Source organism: Triticum aestivum, chromosome 7A, assembly GCF_018294505.1.
Source record: "Triticum aestivum cultivar Chinese Spring chromosome 7A, IWGSC CS RefSeq v2.1, whole genome shotgun sequence".
Classification (NCBI taxonomy): domain Eukaryota; kingdom Viridiplantae; phylum Streptophyta; class Magnoliopsida; order Poales; family Poaceae; genus Triticum; species Triticum aestivum.
In genome coordinates this window covers 145,640,602-145,657,004 of record NC_057812.1, presented here as the reverse complement: position 1 = coordinate 145,657,004, position 16,403 = coordinate 145,640,602, and the positions used below count along the sequence as shown (strand labels likewise).

The 16,403-nt window shown below is 45.7% G+C and overlaps 2 protein-coding genes and 1 long non-coding RNA gene across 3 annotated transcripts; all 3 read right to left on the bottom strand.

Moving 5' to 3' along the window:
* Window positions 1-232: 232 nt before the first annotated feature.
* LOC123153188 (protein FAR1-RELATED SEQUENCE 3) lies at window positions 233-7,061 on the bottom strand. Its single transcript, XM_044572423.1, has 7 exons — window positions 6,681-7,061; window positions 6,145-6,602; window positions 5,765-6,052; window positions 5,255-5,611; window positions 814-1,545; window positions 563-718; window positions 233-346 (listed from the first exon to the last, which is right to left on the bottom strand). Exons 1-7 carry the CDS (start codon window positions 7,012-7,014, stop codon window positions 233-235), a joined length of 2,439 nt encoding a protein of 812 aa, XP_044428358.1. The 5' UTR covers window positions 7,015-7,061.
* Window positions 7,062-7,162: 101 nt separating this feature from the next.
* On the bottom strand, window positions 7,163-8,211 carry LOC123153186 (putative protein FAR1-RELATED SEQUENCE 10). Its single transcript, XM_044572422.1, has 4 exons — window positions 8,183-8,211; window positions 7,814-8,092; window positions 7,462-7,726; window positions 7,163-7,369 (listed from the first exon to the last, which is right to left on the bottom strand). Exons 1-4 carry the CDS (start codon window positions 8,209-8,211, stop codon window positions 7,163-7,165), a joined length of 780 nt encoding a protein of 259 aa, XP_044428357.1.
* Window positions 8,212-13,184: 4,973 nt separating this feature from the next.
* On the bottom strand, window positions 13,185-15,173 carry LOC123150390 (uncharacterized). The gene is made up of 4 exons (XR_006475084.1): window positions 15,035-15,173; window positions 14,829-14,947; window positions 14,698-14,750; window positions 13,185-13,485 (listed from the first exon to the last, which is right to left on the bottom strand). It is a non-coding gene; the product is annotated as an uncharacterized lncRNA (long non-coding RNA).
* Window positions 15,174-16,403: the final 1,230 nt, after the last annotated feature.

The following is a 16,403-nucleotide window of genomic DNA, read 5'->3' as shown; positions in this document are numbered from 1 at the left end:
GCGCATTAAAACCAACAATCATTTGTTTTTTGCCAAAAATGAACAGACACTGAATTAATGCAACGGTAGATACAGAGTACGTGCGTTGTCCTGGTTACCTGATTGCGCAGCGACTACAATCACTTGGTTTTTAAGCTCGTTTACTGAATCACCCAGGCCCAACCCATCCACGTACTTGAGCAAAGCTTGCATGTCCCGCATTTTCATCACCCTCTCGTTAGCAAGGTGCCTTTCAATCTCTCTGTGCATGTTCTTTAAGTGCAGTTAAGTTGCGAAAGAACAAAGTATTGCGCTCAGCACTAGCCAGCGCGTGCTCTTTCAGTGAGCGATCTATGAAAGCTTTTGCCTGAAACCAAACACAATGGTTAGTGCGCACCACTTCTGTAGGTGGCTAAAAAGAATGGGTTTAATGAAATCACCTCCTGGATTTGTCTCCTGACATTTTCTCTGTTCCATGGCAAGCTTTGATCCGTCATACGCCTGGCCTGTTGCATGCATGCATGGGTCAGAACAAGGGTGGTGTGCACAAAAAAAGAAACATGGGATGAAGGCCAATGATCACCTTCATCACACCGTATCTCTTCGGAATGCTGCCTATGGCTGTATCTTTGAGTATCAGTTTTGACAAGTTGGAGGCAGTGTAGAACTTTATTCTGGGGCGCACAAGCGGGTCAGGCTGGACAGATGCAGAAGTGTCGACCAAGTCGAAATACAATGCCTGCCACGGAAGCAAACCGACTCAATTTAGTTCAAGCCCTGAACAAACATAATATTAATTCAAATTCCTACGCACGATGGAAACAGGCACCTCACCTGCAACACTAGCGGGCACCCGTACAGCTGCGGCCTCTTCCCTTCACTGTGTATTGCATGGGCCGCCTGGGCTGCGCCGATGAGCTCAGAATGAACGTATCTTCCCCAGTTCACCCTGTGCAGGTTAGCCGGCTCCATGCAAATAGCATATGCCTCCGTTGGGACAGTGTGCCTCCTCTCCCTAGGACTAAAACAAGTTGCCATGCAAAGCATGGCAAAACCGACCTGGATCCTGATCTTGTCCTCTTCAGACAGGGTGGTCTGGCATGGTTTCTTCAACGCCCATCTAATGTCACCGACAGTTATGTAAAAGCTCGACGGGTGCAACCCTAGGTACTCTCTGATCTGCGCTAGCTGTGCCGTTGAAGGTGCAACATCTCTCTTTTTTATTTCTATATCTCCGCCTAGTGCAATTCCTAAGATGTTGTGGATGTCAACCTCGTTGAATGTGACGTAAACGCCATCATCTATCTTGAGTGCACCACGCTCAAGGTCTACATCTAGGAATAAACTCCAGCAGTTCTCCCGATCCACATGGGTTATGTTGCCTATAGCTAGCATCCCCCCGAGACCAATCTCCCTTACAGCATCTCTCTGTTCATCAGTAAAAAGAACAGCCGCTTCGTACACATCTTTGGGAGCGAAACTACTGTCTACTGTGCATTTTGGCTGCGCGGCTTTCTTCCTAGACTCATAAACCTTGCTACAACGTGGACAGCTAGACCCGGACATCTAAACGAAACAAAGGATAGGAGAGCAAAAGAGAACAGGGAACAAGAAACAAGAGCGCCCCATCAGTATACATCCAAGCAAATGCGAGAAAGTATTACATCTAGCAAAGGATTTTTTCTCACCTCGCAGTTGGCCGCCGCTCCGGCGACGCGCTCGCTCCAGAAGCAGAGCTCTCGCAGTGGTAGAGTGCTCTGGTTCTTGGATAGATGAATGGCTTCCCTCAGACGACTCCCCCTCGGGCAAGCTCTTTCTTATGCACGCGGAGGGGAGGGGGTAGAGAGTACAGAAGAGTAATGCCTGACTAAACAGCTCTGTCTACTCGCGTCAAATCGGACTGCCAGGGCGGCAAAGCGCGATGATGGCCTATGCTCGCTGGCTGAGCATGGCTTCAAGGCGCGGTACGTCCTCTATCCGGCCGGGATCTCCTAGCATACCATGTCTATGTATTAAACTAAACTACATGCTCGGTACAAAGAACCTTTTGCAAGCATGTAGCCGGCTGTCCAGGGCCACTACACACGCGGCCACACGTGATCCGGTCACACATGCACGCATTGAGCACCGCTGCGGCGAGTTTGAAAATCGTTCACACCAATCCATATGAAAAAAAAGAATTACGGAGTAAATCGCCCTAATCAATTCTCACAGCACTATACAGGTCGACGCCTCTTTATGTATGCAAACCACCCATCGCACGATCAAGCGCAAGATGACAACCGGGGACTAAATTGCTAGGCAGCCCAAGACACAGCGAACCGGAGGAAGCATGGCCACCCATCAAAACCCGTACCCCCGCTCATTTTTGTAAAACCAGAGCCACTGTTGTGATGATGGATGCAGGTCACGCAATCCTAGCGCAAGATCACCCACCCACCCACCCCCCATAGCACACCACTGTTCACATTTTGACTAACCTTTCCTTCGGGGAGGCACAATTTTTTTATTTATATTGGACATTCTGGGTCCATGTCATTGGTAATCTTCAGTTGGTTTCCGACCCGTGAAGATGTATGAGAGAGTAGAAAGTTGGGGTTATTCATTTTATGCACCAACATTTAGTTTCCTATTTCTTCATCTCTTCCGGAGTGGAACCGGTGACGCCGAGGGGGGGGGGGTGGGGGCGGAGGGTGGTGGTGTATGTGCCCCGGTCGTATCATCGATTTCTTGTCCCGCTGAGATTCGTGTCTGATGATCGGCCGTCGACACTCTCGCGGGTGGCGGTTGTGTCAACTGCCGTATCAAATAAAATGCCCCACGCTAGCATTCATAAAACATGCGGGCATTTTAGATTCAAACCTATTGTCCGAAAAAAAGGACAAGCCCTCTCGTAAACATTGTGGTAGGCTCGGGCTTTCTTTTTTTACACCGAGAACTGAAAATGTCGCCTTCGAGCCTCCGAGAATTGCATGTGGTTAGAATACACCCACTCCTACGCGGCTGTTTTGTGCCCAATAGAACTTATTGTGGATTCGCTGAAGAGCGACAAATGAACTATTCGACTTTAGGTTTTTCACGAGTGCAAGTCATGTGTGGGAACACACATTTGTTCGTGTTTCGGAAAATCTCACCAGCGCATTTTTTCTGCTTCACGTGGGTGACCATGGATCGGCTTTTTCCCAGAAGGAATGGACAGTTCAAATTATGTTCTCCTTTTCTATCTTGACGTGCACCCACTCCTACGCGGAATTTTCTTGTCGATTCGTTGAAGAGCAACATCTGGATTATTCGATTTAGGTTCTCCCCTTCCTTTTCGAAACCAACGCAAAAGGTGGGTGTAGTCATTTCTTCTTTGCGAAAAACTCGCCCTGGCTAATTTACGCCTAACGTGCGTCACCAAGGTTTGTCTTTCCCCCAGAATTAATAGATCTTTCAAATTAGGTTTTCTTTTATGTTGAAAGCTACAAACATAACGGCGCTATTCATTCCGACTTTTTTTTAAAACGAACCGACGCCATTCATTACAACTTTTATTTAACGAACGACGCCATTTCATTTCCAACTTTTTGTGTGTTGTCTATAATGCAGTTTTTATTTTTTTGCCTTTTGCAATATCACACCGTCTTTTACACACACCCAACGGATATACAGACAGCCTGTTTACATTTTTTTTCAAACCCTAAATCCTAGGATCAGACGGTAGGCCTGTACGATGCATTCGCTGTGTTCATAAAACCATAGGCAAGAAAAGAATTTTTGCGCCGTCGGACAATTTTTATTCATGAGTCGTACAAGCGTCATACACCTGGGCACACGCGAACCGGTTACCACAGCTGGCCCATTGGGCATCAATACAGTTTGGGCCTTTTACATGCAATGCTATCGACCTCGTCGTCGTCTTCCCATGAAGCCCACGCCCACCTGTATACTACAGCGTGAAATAGTCGATCCCCAGCAGGTTCGGGTTTTATCTCTTGCGCCAGCTCTGCAGACTCATGAGGGTCGTTCTCGCCCGACCCTTCTGTTAAATCATAAACTTTTGCATCCAGGGATGCATTGGCTGCCACGCATTCTTCATTCTCACCTCCGATATCTGCCGCACACACGCTACCTTGAAATCATAGAGTTTGTGCATCCCAACTGTAAGACTCCATGAAAGCCAGCATCGTGTTCATTGAGAATGCAACCATCGGAAAAAGCTTACATCGTTCTGAGGTTGAGCAACACCTTGTCTCCCCAACTGCCCTTCTGTACGTACTGCACGCACCTCGCGCTGTATACATAAAAAACATAATGCATGAGGAGGGGGAACAAAACGTGCGCGCTGAAAGAAACAAAGAAGAGGCGAACGAGCACCTGAATTGTTTCTGTGCTGCCTCCTGAGTACGAGCCAGCTGAAGACGAGCTCGACATGATGCTTGCTGTGCCCATCTAGCACATGCACGAGGTGTTTATATAGCCCCCTCTCTAGGCGCGGGCGGATATGTTTGAATTTTGAAATCTGCAGACCCCACATAGCTGTAAGCTTGAATGCTTCATTTACCTCCGCGACCTGACGCGGGCTTAAACGCCATTTTCAAATTTACCCATGGTGCACCAGGTTACAGACGTGCTCTAGCCAGACACGCATGGACACAACCAACCTTGTGGCAAAACAATGTGCTCCAGTTGGATGATGGGTGACTGTACAGAAAAACATGGCACCTACCGAGATGCATTTTGAAGTCAACAACATTCGAGAACTTTTATTAATACAACAGCCAAATACAGGGGACGAGAAGTTCAGACAAATATTTTGGAAAAACTAATGAGATGGAGGAACACCGGCCATCGAGGACAAGAGCGGCTTGCTGCATGTTGTTTTCCTATGCCCAGGCACTCCACACTTGCTGCATGTGCCCACTTTCCTTTCTTTTCTAGGGGCGTCACCACGGTCGGGGCAGGTGCTTGACTTGTGGCCTTTGCCCCTACAGATCGAACAAAACCTTGATCTTTTGTTGCTTCCCTTCTCATATGGAGCCTTGTCCCTGCTTGTTGTTGGCCGGCCACGTTTCTTTTTCCTTTCTGGTGCAAGCAGACTCTCATCCAGATTGACAGTAAACCTGGATGCAGCCTCAGAAAAGTCTGAATTGTAGCTATCTGCATTTGGACAGGATCCTTTTGATGCCATGTCTTTGGACGTCGGTGCCCCCTCGCCTTGGTTTGCTGGTGGATGAACCGACACCTATGTTTCTCCTATGGCCGTTATGTGATTCCCTTCAACACTTCTTACAGAGCATGCCGCCTTACAAGTCTTGGTTTTCTTGCTGCAACCACCCGCAACTCCATTGTTCGAGACCTGCTGCTCAACGATGCCTAGGCCATCATTTGGTGCGCTAATCTCAGCTCCTCTCTCCCTAAGATCCACCAATCCATCCAACATGAATTTGTATGCTTCTAGGTTTCTGTCGCCCATTTTAACCACCTCCAGGGCAGTGATGTACAAAGCACTATAAGTGGGTGCGTCCAGCGGGCCCATGTCCTGTTGGTAATGTTTGAGATGATCCGGCAAATTATCTCTGCCATGTATGCTCCACCTCTTCAAGATGTGCCTGTGGGGAATCTCCCTAAGCCGGAGCACATTCATGACCTGTGAAGAACATATAATATCAGAAGGTGCATCGCCCAAGCAGCAGGGGAGCTACATATGCATGATAAAACAACCTAGGTAGTCAGTTTCCCGCTTATTCAGATATTGGAGGTGAGATGAAATCCCTAGGTGTAGAATTGCCACCTTGCTAACCTGCAGCGAGTGACAGCAGCCCATACCCATGTGCTCGAATAGGCCGCATATGCACGAGAAATACCCCAGATTATCAAACACATTGACCTCATATCGGCATTTGAACCATTTCTCTCGCTTTTCAGCCTTGACGTGGGTCACCATGTATTTCTGCTTTGGTATGATCTCTTCTACATCATAGCTTCCGGATTCATACAATATTCCTCCAAAAATCTCAAACATCTTCCTGGTGTAAATCTTGCTAGCGTGCACTTCTAGTGGGGTGTTGACCTTCAAGACAGCTCCACTCTGCAGTAAAACAACAAGAGAGAAAATATATGTCGTTAAATGCCCCACGAGTTTTTGGTTGTCGGGAGGACATTATGTGGAATTTGTCATACCAGCCTGGTTCGTTTCTCCTGGAACCCTTCTTCTTGTTCACGGTCAAACTGCAGCTTGTTATATTGCTTGACAAAAAGATTCATTGAGCAAGAAGGGGGAACATATTGTTTCAACATGTGATTTGCGCTGTCACTCCTTCGAGTACTGGTTTGCCTGGCACAGAATTTTCCTGCAAAGTATGGTTTGGCCCATTTCTGCCTTGTTTCGTAAATTTGCGTCAGGTACGTGTTCTTAGTCAGTGAGTACTTCTCAAGCAACGCTGCCCACCCGTCATCAAACTCCTCGATGGTGAGCATCTCGTGGACCAACTTGTGGAATTCTGCCCTGAAATCAGACTTCTTTGTGTAATTAGACCCCAGGCTCTCTTTGGCCTTCTTCAGGATGTGCCACTTGCACCATCTGTGTGTTGCATCTGGATATATTTCCTCAATAGCGACTTCCATCGCCCTGGCTTGGTCTACACAACACGACATACAAGTCAATCATAGATCTTCACGCAACTAAAAGGGAATAACACAGATGCATTTCATTTTACCTGTCAAAATTGTAACTGGTCTTTTCCCTCCCATCATCTTCACAAACTCATCAAAAATCCATTTGAAAGTGTCGACCGCCTCATCTCGCATGAGCACACCAGCATACAACACACTCTGGAAGTGGTTGTTCATGCCAACAAAAATTCCGAATGGCATATCGTATAGATTGGTCTTGTATGTTGTGTCGAATGTGACCACATCGCCAAAGTGATGATATTGTTTTTCGCTACGCCCATTTGTCCACATGAGAGTGCGTATCCTACTTTCATCGTCTACCTGCACATTGTAAGTAAACTCGCCGTCTTGGACTTTCAATTCTGAAAAGATGGCCATAGTCTTCTGTACATCATCGTCCGCCTGCTCCCTACTCAGCTTCCCACATAGTGTCCTCAAGCATCTTTTGGTGAACGGAACGTTTTCTACCCTTCCAAATAAAGTTGCAAGAATGTTGTAAACTTTGCTCAGGTTCACATTATTCTCTCTAAGCTGAGATACTAGCTCTCGTATATTTGTCAATATGCCTATGTGAAGGGAAGTGGAGTTTCTCAGCACATGTGTTCAACATCGAGTGATTGTGGCTGGACCTGAATTCGTTGATGTACCAGCCATCGTCATCTATACGCAAGAGTCTTATCATGGCTTGGCATTGACACCGTGATGATGTTGAGTTCGCCTCTTTTGGCTTGCCCTGATTTTATCAAAAAAACAAAAGCTGGTAAGTGACCTATCCGACCTTTCTGAACATGAAGCAAGAATCAGCATGATACTGTGGTTACTCACCGAGCAGCAGCACACAAACTCCTGCATGCATCTCGTTCCTTTGACATTGGTTCTGCTCTTTGCATATCTGATGCCGAACCCTGTCTCCCAGGAATAAAGATTGTAAAAATCGCAGGCCTCGATTATAGAGTCAAAAGTCAGCCCAACCGATGGTGTCACCATCGTGTCTGTTTTTCTTTCGGCAAATCCTGTGAGTGTTGTTTCCAGGGCTGTCACCCTTTCAGCACTTGTTGCTCTCTCGTCTGGCATTGCCACCTTCCTGTTCCTGAACACGGCAAGGAAAGTGAGCCCATGTATGATTTATCTAAAGAGGCGTGAAGGAAAACGATAACTTGTGGCAGGAACTAGTTACCTTGTAACCCATCCAACTTTGTCATCAAGAGCCGTATATCTATTCTCCATCCTCAAAGCCCTATTGTCATCTAGATCCACATTGCCTGTTTCTGACCTAACGTCAACAGAATCCATCAAATCCGCAAATCTGCCACTGGGGTCGTCCTCGGTAACCTCTCGCAGCATGCTCAGCCTCTCCGAATCGACGCCAAAAACAGCAGAATCGGGGTAACTAGCACTCACCCACGATAATCGCGAGCACACAGATCCGTTGCTTTCCCCCATAATCAGCGGCATGCTATGGAAGACAGGGGGGTCGATTACAGTTCGTCTAGTACTATGATGCTGAGAAAACAAGGGTATTCATATGGATCTTGCCGGGGATTACCTGGATTTCTCTGTTTCTGCTGAAGCCATGCCGTCTCCCCCCCCCTTTGCGCCTCCTCCAGTGCGCAGCTTCAAGAAGATCTACAGTGCTACTGGTCGGAGACGGCTCGCCCGCTTGCTAAATGATGGTGGACCCGACGTCAGGGCGTTTATGACCACACCACCGAACGGGTGTCCCAGCGTGTCGACTAGCTAACGGACAACGCTGTATTTGTACAAAAGTAAATGCATACTGGCCCATAAATGAGAGCGTATAGCGGGCGTATCCCGGCTAAGAACAAATAAAACACTGTGCCGTATTTGCTAGTGGGGAGGAGTTGCTATATTAGCTGCCGATCGCGACGCGCTGCCGACGCACGAGATAACGACCTCGCGTGGCCGCATGTCCTAAAAATTCGCGTCGCATTTTCTTCTTCTTTTGAGATCGTCAGTGGATCTAGAGTGGGTGAACGCAGAGGTGGCAATGCATAGGGGGAATCTTGATGGCCTCCAAAGTCCAAACTAGTGATGTTACCTTCTTGGAGATCAATCCAATGGCACATCGGATAGCATAGAAGAATCAGAAGATACAACATTTAACTAGGAAGGCAGCCAGATTAGCTAGAAGAACATGATGACGACCGGTCAAACAGATAGAATCTCTCCTGCGGGCAGAGGAGAGGCGTCGACCTCGGCTGGCCGCGTGGATTTCGCCTCGGCTCTGTATTGGGTGAGGTTTCCAGGAGTAAAATGCACGTGCTTCAGTCTTTTGTTAATGAACTACTAGTGTTTCTGTCTTTTGCTTATGATCACCTACAGAGCTTGTAATGGCTGTGTTCTGCTTATGATCAAGCTGTTGGATCTCTCTTTTATTTCCTAAATTATGGCTTATGTACTATCCAGGACCTACATGTGTGGTGCGGTTCAGGCAAATTCAGTTAAACAATGTTCTGTTTGATGCGGATTCAGTCATATATATGAACTTCTATTATCTTCAGTTCAGATGTGTTGTGGTTCATGCAGATTTGGTCAAATTCAGATCATTTGAGCACAAGTACTGTTGCGCTGATATTACAAATGCACAAGTTCAGTTCAGTCTCAATTGCAATATTCTTGCACATGTATTGATATCTTTTCATGCACAAGAACTCTCAGCTCAGCCATGTCATAAACTGTGCAAAAGTATGTGCAAAAGTAGTCTCAAACTGTTTATTTTCATTCAGCAAAAATGCACAGTCATACTCAAATAAATATGTGCAATGGAGAGAGCCATACACAAGACAAGTACTCTCAGTTCATGATTCAGCAAAAGGATACGGTTATACTACACAGCACAAGCACTCTCACAACAAAAGCGGTCTCAGAACTCCACCAATTACTTGCAGTACACAAAGAAATTTCGTTTCATAACAAATCCATATCATAACCCTGCATAGCAATGGTCGACAGACACAACCCTTCAAATTCAGAATAGCATTGCAACCTTAAACATCCGACGGCAGGAAGCTGCACTTTACCTCCATGGCGGTCAGTAGAGCAGCGGGCGTCACAGCATCGCTACAGTCTCTGACAGCCGTCGCCAGGAGGACGTGCCCGCACGACCATCTGCTCATCCATGGAAGTGGAACGCACGTGGCCCGCCTCCGGGAGCCGTCAGGGCTCTCCCCGCCGTCACGCCTCATGCGGAAAGCTTGCCCCAGCAAGCCGCGGCGCGAGCCACCGCCGGCAACAGAAGGGGGAGGCACGGTTAGGATGCCAACGGTGATGGGAGGTTCGCCGGAGATCGAACTATCTGCAACATTGACGCCGTGATGATTGGGGATAGCGACTGCGATTTGACCAGGGGATGAGCAAGTTGTCTTTTTTTTATGGTAATACATGTCTAATTTATATATAGAATAAAGATCAAGTTGCATGGCATGTAAACACCAACAATGACTGAAAAGATAGGAAAATCATATGCTAAGTACAAGCGTTTGTCCCTCTCCTTCGACACCGCCGAAGCGACCACCAAAGGGTAAAAGACAGATCACCTCTTCACCCAAGCTCGACGCGACTCCTTCGTTGATCAACAGCTTTGCGGACCTCCAAAGTAGTTTGCCAGAAGCAAAATCATAGCCGTTGAAAGAACCAGACGGGGCAACATGTCCCCGGACACGTCATCGTACTTCAGAACTGACACCCCCGCATGACGACGACATCGGAGGAGGAAAATAGAACTCTCAACCTTCAACCACAGACCCAGCACAAGATACTCCATCTTCCAGCTGTCACTTGCGTAGACAACCGCCTGCGCGTACTCCTGAATGACAAAACCTCTCTGCTCCACCATGACGTCGGAGACAACGCCACAGCAACAAGGATAGAGCAAAAGGAGAGACACACCTGATGGAGTCGCCGCCGCCTCACCAACACCATCCATGAACCCAGATGCTGACGATATGAGGGATCGGCAGAGACACGATGCCATCAACTCCGAGACACCGTCATAAAAGGCATCACTGGTGTGGGAGTGGAGTTGAAGCAGATTTATTCATCCGAGCGCTGGCCCCACCACCCCAACGACACACCACGACCTACAAATCCAAAACCTAATGCGGCTGTCTCTAATGCATAACCCCCAAACGATAGTGGTAAATCGGTAAGAGACATCATAGATCGCATCATATCTGATAAAGTGCGGTTACGATGTTAGGACACACCATTATGTTGTGGTGTTCCAGGTGGCGTGAGTTGTGAAACAATTTCAAATTATTTTAAATGAAGGCCAAACTCGTAACTCAAATATTCGCCTCCGTGATCAGATCGTAGAAACTTTATTTTCTTTCTATGATGATTCTCCACTTCACTCTGAAATTCTTTAAACTTTTCAAATGTTTCAGACTTGTATTTCATTAAGTAGATATACCCATAGCTACTCAAATCATCTGTGAAGATCAGAAAATAACGATACCCGCCACGTGCTTCAACACTCATCGGACCGCATACATCGGTATGTATTATTTCCAATAAGTTATTAACTCGCTCCATTGTTCCGAAGAACAAAGTCGAGAGCGACCATTACCTCGATAGCTTTCAGCAAACTCACCAACAGCGGTTGGTTCCTAGACATTGTCCCATTCGACCACCGTGCAGGGGTCGCCCCGGCCGACCGGTTCTAGTCCGTGGCGCGACTAGAGGGTTCGTTCATCTGTAATCACTGCTTGGAAACTGAGGCCTCCTGCGACGGCCTCCTCCTCTTCTACCACCCCTGCTCCGAGACGTTCAACCGCTGCATCTGCAACCCGGCAGTACGCTCCTCTCCACCAGCTCAAGGGGGGATTCGTTCCTCTCGGGATGTACCCTCACCCCCTACCGGAGTACCGCTTGTTGATGTTCCGACGATGGCCTGAAGATTGCGCCTACAAGATGTAGCAAATTTGCACCTGCTTGAGAAAGTAATACCAACTGGGTCTATTTTCCTGCATTTAGTTTTTTTGGAGATACTAGAGCAGCTCACAAGGGGACACCTTGTTCGGTCCTGCTCGAAGACTAATTATATTTCATATCAACGCCCTCCCCCTCCTCGATAGCTTTAGCAAGCTCGCCAACGACGGCTGGTTCCGAGCTAAAGTTAGAACAAAGAAAAAGCGGTGCAGTGAGAAGTGTCGACATAGCATGTTTTATTTTTTTAATATATTTAAAGCCACACCGAGGCGAAGGAAGGAGTAAACGAGCCAAGGCACAAGGTCAAAACCTTCAGAACAGAGTCTTTCGCCAATGGTTAGGTCACTTCAAGTAGACTATCATAATTTTGAGGAGATCGAGGCTTCTTCAGATGAGCGGTTACTCTCGGGTTTTCCGCTTTTGAGAATTCCATCACGGTATTAGGATTGAACGACCTGCTCGGCCCATAATCATTCTGGAACTCCATCACTTAGTAATGAACGATCCACTTGGCTGATCAACATATTATGTCGAAAGAAGTCTTGTGACTGCCATCTTTCACTGAAATTACTGATCAGTTGACCTGGTACTCATAGATTTCACTATGGGGTCCCAAACGATGAGCGTCATTGGTGGATAGGCCATTTCGCCAAGGAGAACGTGGCCATGACGGCAGTTTCATAGATAAAGGACCTGTGTTGTTTGCTTAGGCCTTGGGCTGGGCAATCGAGTGCACAGACAAATCAGCTAATTTTACTGAAATAATAGATGATGAACATGGTCTCATAAAATTCCAGGCCAAAGTGCCCGAGCACCTCACAGAAAAAGTGGTGTAGTGAGAAGTGTCGACATAGCATACTAAATATATTTAAAAAGCGGAGGAACGGGTCCCCCCTCCCGCCGGAGCAGCGGTCGAAGGGAGAGGGGACCAGCGCCCTGGCCGGTGGAGATAGGAGGAAAGAGATCGCCTCCCTAGTCGCTTGGCTGGTGGTGGCGGCTAGGGTAGGAAACAACTTCGTTATCTCACCCTCTTCCAGTGATGACCAAGTCGTCTGACTGTGGGCCCTTGGCCGACGTGGCATACGTGATATGTATACCATACCTGCATTTTACTCGGTTACCAGGCTCTACCACAAAGCACATTCGATCATCTGAATTAAACCCCTACCAAAACCAAATCACATTTCCAAGCCCAAATACAAACATCCAAACGCAGCATAATGATCTTAAACGAATGCAGCAACCAAACTCAGTCTAAACTGCTATTTTGCAATTGAAATCCTTATTACTCCCTTCGTCAGAAAAAACTTGTCCCTCAAATTGATGTATCTAGCACCAAGTTAGTTCTAGATACATCCATTTGAGAAACAAGCTTGGGACAAGCTTTTTCAGACAGAGGGAGTAGGAGCTATCAGTTTCCTACTTGAAGAAAACACTACCATTCCAAAACTCAAACATAATACTCCCTCCATCCGAAAATACTTGTCCGGGAAATGAATAAAATGGATGTATCTAGAACTGAAATACCTATAGATACATCCATTTATCCGACAAATATTTCCAAAAGGAGGCAGTACAAAACAGTACACGCCAATTGATAAAAAAAGATCCGGTAAGATGCTATAGTATGTTAATTTTTTACAAGGAAGTCATGAGAAACATGAATCAATAAGATTCACTGATTCAGTAAGTAGACCTAAGCAACAGAAAATTACAAAAAGATTCACTCAGCAATGCATTGGCTCATCAGTGCAACTTTTGGAGAATTTGATCAAACTGGAACGCATTGCGAATCAGCCCACAAGCTCGTAGCCGCAGCCTTCAACTTAAATCTTGCCAGCATTGGAACATTGAAACTCCTCTCAGCTGTGCCTCGGCAATGGGAGAAAACAGCATGACCTGTAGAGCAGATGGGTTATAAACGACAAGCCAAACTATTTCTTCTAAATAAATTGCACAGTATACACCCCAGCAGAATGCAACATCCTCCTGGGGGGATCATTATCCAAAGAGAAATGTGAACCAACAGCAGAAACCATTATCCAAGAGAAATTGTTCATCATAGACAAGTTGAATGGTTCTTCTCATTACGATATTATAAAGATTCAAATAAGTGGTGCATAAAGGATAGTCAGTTATCCATTTATCCTCCCAAAACATTGAATCACCCTTTCCAAGGTCCCATCTATACCCAAACTGCTTGGGAAGCCAGTTGCATATTCCCCAAAAGGAGAACACCCTAAAATAGAGCCTAAAAGGCAAATGTTAAGATCCAACTTTCTTAACAAAGGATTAGCGTGATGGAAGGAAATAAAGCAGGTTCTAGCGGGGCCGTAACTTGGATCCCTACATGTATCATGTGAAATGTGTCCCCATCCCAAAGTACAAAAGCATTACCAAACTACTCCCTCTGTAAACTAATATAAGTGTGTTTAGATCACTAAAGTAGTAATCTAAATGCTCTTATATTAGTTTAAGGAGGGAGTACTTGTTTAAGTACAAAAATTACAGAGCTACGAAATTAAGAGCCAATTCCACATAGCTGCAGATTTAAGACTTTCAGGGTATGCTACGCAGGCCTGGATTCAATAAAGAAGTGCAACATAAAACTGCACTTTTTAAAAACAAATAGAATCTAGACATGTAGATCTACGAAACATGTCTTTACATGTGGAATTTCAGCAACACAAATTCTCCCTAAATAGTAGCTCGTAGTGGTAAGTGAGGTATAGTATGTACATTGAGTCTGTAATTCAAGTAATTTACTCAAAATATATGTGCGCCTACAAAGTTCCATCAGAATGGCAAGCTTTAGCTAACAAAAAAACTAACACCGAGAGAAGCATAGACCTGACAATACACTTTAAACTCTAGTAATTGTGTGCTAGTCAACTTCATGTTCCCTATTCAAACTCACATAAAATAGGACATTATCTCAGGCCTGTTTCGCAACTAAAAATTGGCTCTAGCAGATTGAATGACAAGAATATAAATCCATGATGTAAAATACATATGTGATTTATGTTCACATGTACAAGTGTAAAAAATGGCATCAGACCATAACATCAAGCTTCACTGGTCGGAAAATACAAGTGTGTACAAGGTACTTACTCTGCAGTTAACTATCCATTGCCTCTTCGTATCTCTGATGAGGCTGATCAATACTGTATTCAGAAGAAATTTTGATTATTTTCTATGCACTTTCTTTGCCAAATTTGAACAAATATGAAGAAAAAACTTACTACTCTGGAGTTCCACACTGTAAGAATAGGAGGACAAAGGCCGTGGCATGAGCAAAGAACATCCCAAACTCCTTCCCTACCATATGGCCCACATTCTCTGGATTATCCATTTTCTGGTCCTGTGTAGTTTGCATGTAAAGACACTGTTTAATTTATATGCCTCAAATTTGATGTATCCATGAAACCAAGGGATCTCATCACACTACCTGGGCAGATAATGGTAGTAGAGGCAGCACTGGTGCAGCATTTGGCCACTTGGTCATTCGCCACTGGGTATCACCTAGAACCGTCGGCCAGAACCACTGCCCTTGAGCAGGATGCCATGCCCAGCCCCATTCCCCCTCAGGAGTAATGATCATCCATCGCCAACGCCCTGCACCATGGGGTGGCACTTGCTGAATCTCCCCTAGCAGAGCTCCCCTTGGCCCTTGAAATGACAGAAGAGGTAAAATTTACAAAGTTGCTTTGTCTCCAGCCCAAATGTGACATTTTTTTACAACAAACATAGTAATATGTATACCTTTTTTTCAGGTGCATGAACTCTGTTGTTTCTTCTAAAATTGTATAATGACTCAGGTGTACCTGTATATCCTCTCCTTGGAGGTACCACCCCTGCCTGCCTGCTCTGCCACCACATAATTTCATAAAAGATCGGATTTTGTTCGGCTTGATCAGGCCAATTTTGACCAACTACTGCAATCTGGTCCATCAGTAAATCATTCCAAGCTTGTCGAAGGAGAATATTAAATGCGCGTACGTCATCCTGCCCAAGATGATTTTTTGCTGTTGCAAGTGCTGAAAACAGCGAATACATATGATCCGGCAATGAGAACGAGAAGTGATGGTATATCAGACGAATGAACCTAGATTGGAACACAATTGATGGTCCAATTCCTAATGGGACATTAGTGGTAATATAATGAAGATGGTCTGTGAATAGTGCAGGCACGTTTCCAGGTTGGTTTCCTTCACAGTAGTATGGCAGCAAAGCATTGCTCAAGGCTCTAAGATCAATAAGGAGGTCATGAAAACCAAGAGTCTTGTGGAGTGTAGGTATGCCCATCATAAATAATTCACCAGCGACCAGGAAATTGCGTACAGAAAATGATCCATGCCAGCAATACCCTCGATTGAATGTATTAATGACAAACCGGTAGGCACTCTTCAGATAGTTGCGACCAATGTTGTTGCATATGACAGCAGCATCTCCAAAGTAAAGATCAAAAAATTCAGTCAATTGGGTCCGGGTGGGCGCCGATTGGGTCCGGTGGGCCGATTTGGTCCGGTGCGGCGCCGATCCATTGCAAGAAGAACAAGGCTTGGGCTTTGATCCATTCCTTAAAAGCAGAAAACGGAATGTTATTCTTATATTATCAGACATAAGCAAAAAAAACAAGTAACCCGAATGCAGGCAGACAACACTTATTTTAAATAAAACAATCAGCACACATTGACAGTCAGCACATATTTGAATCAAACAATCAACACAAATTTTCCAATCAGTATCAAAATATACTCAAAAGCCAGAATTAGAACAAACTAAAAAAAGCTGTAAACTACAGCTAAAGTATACCA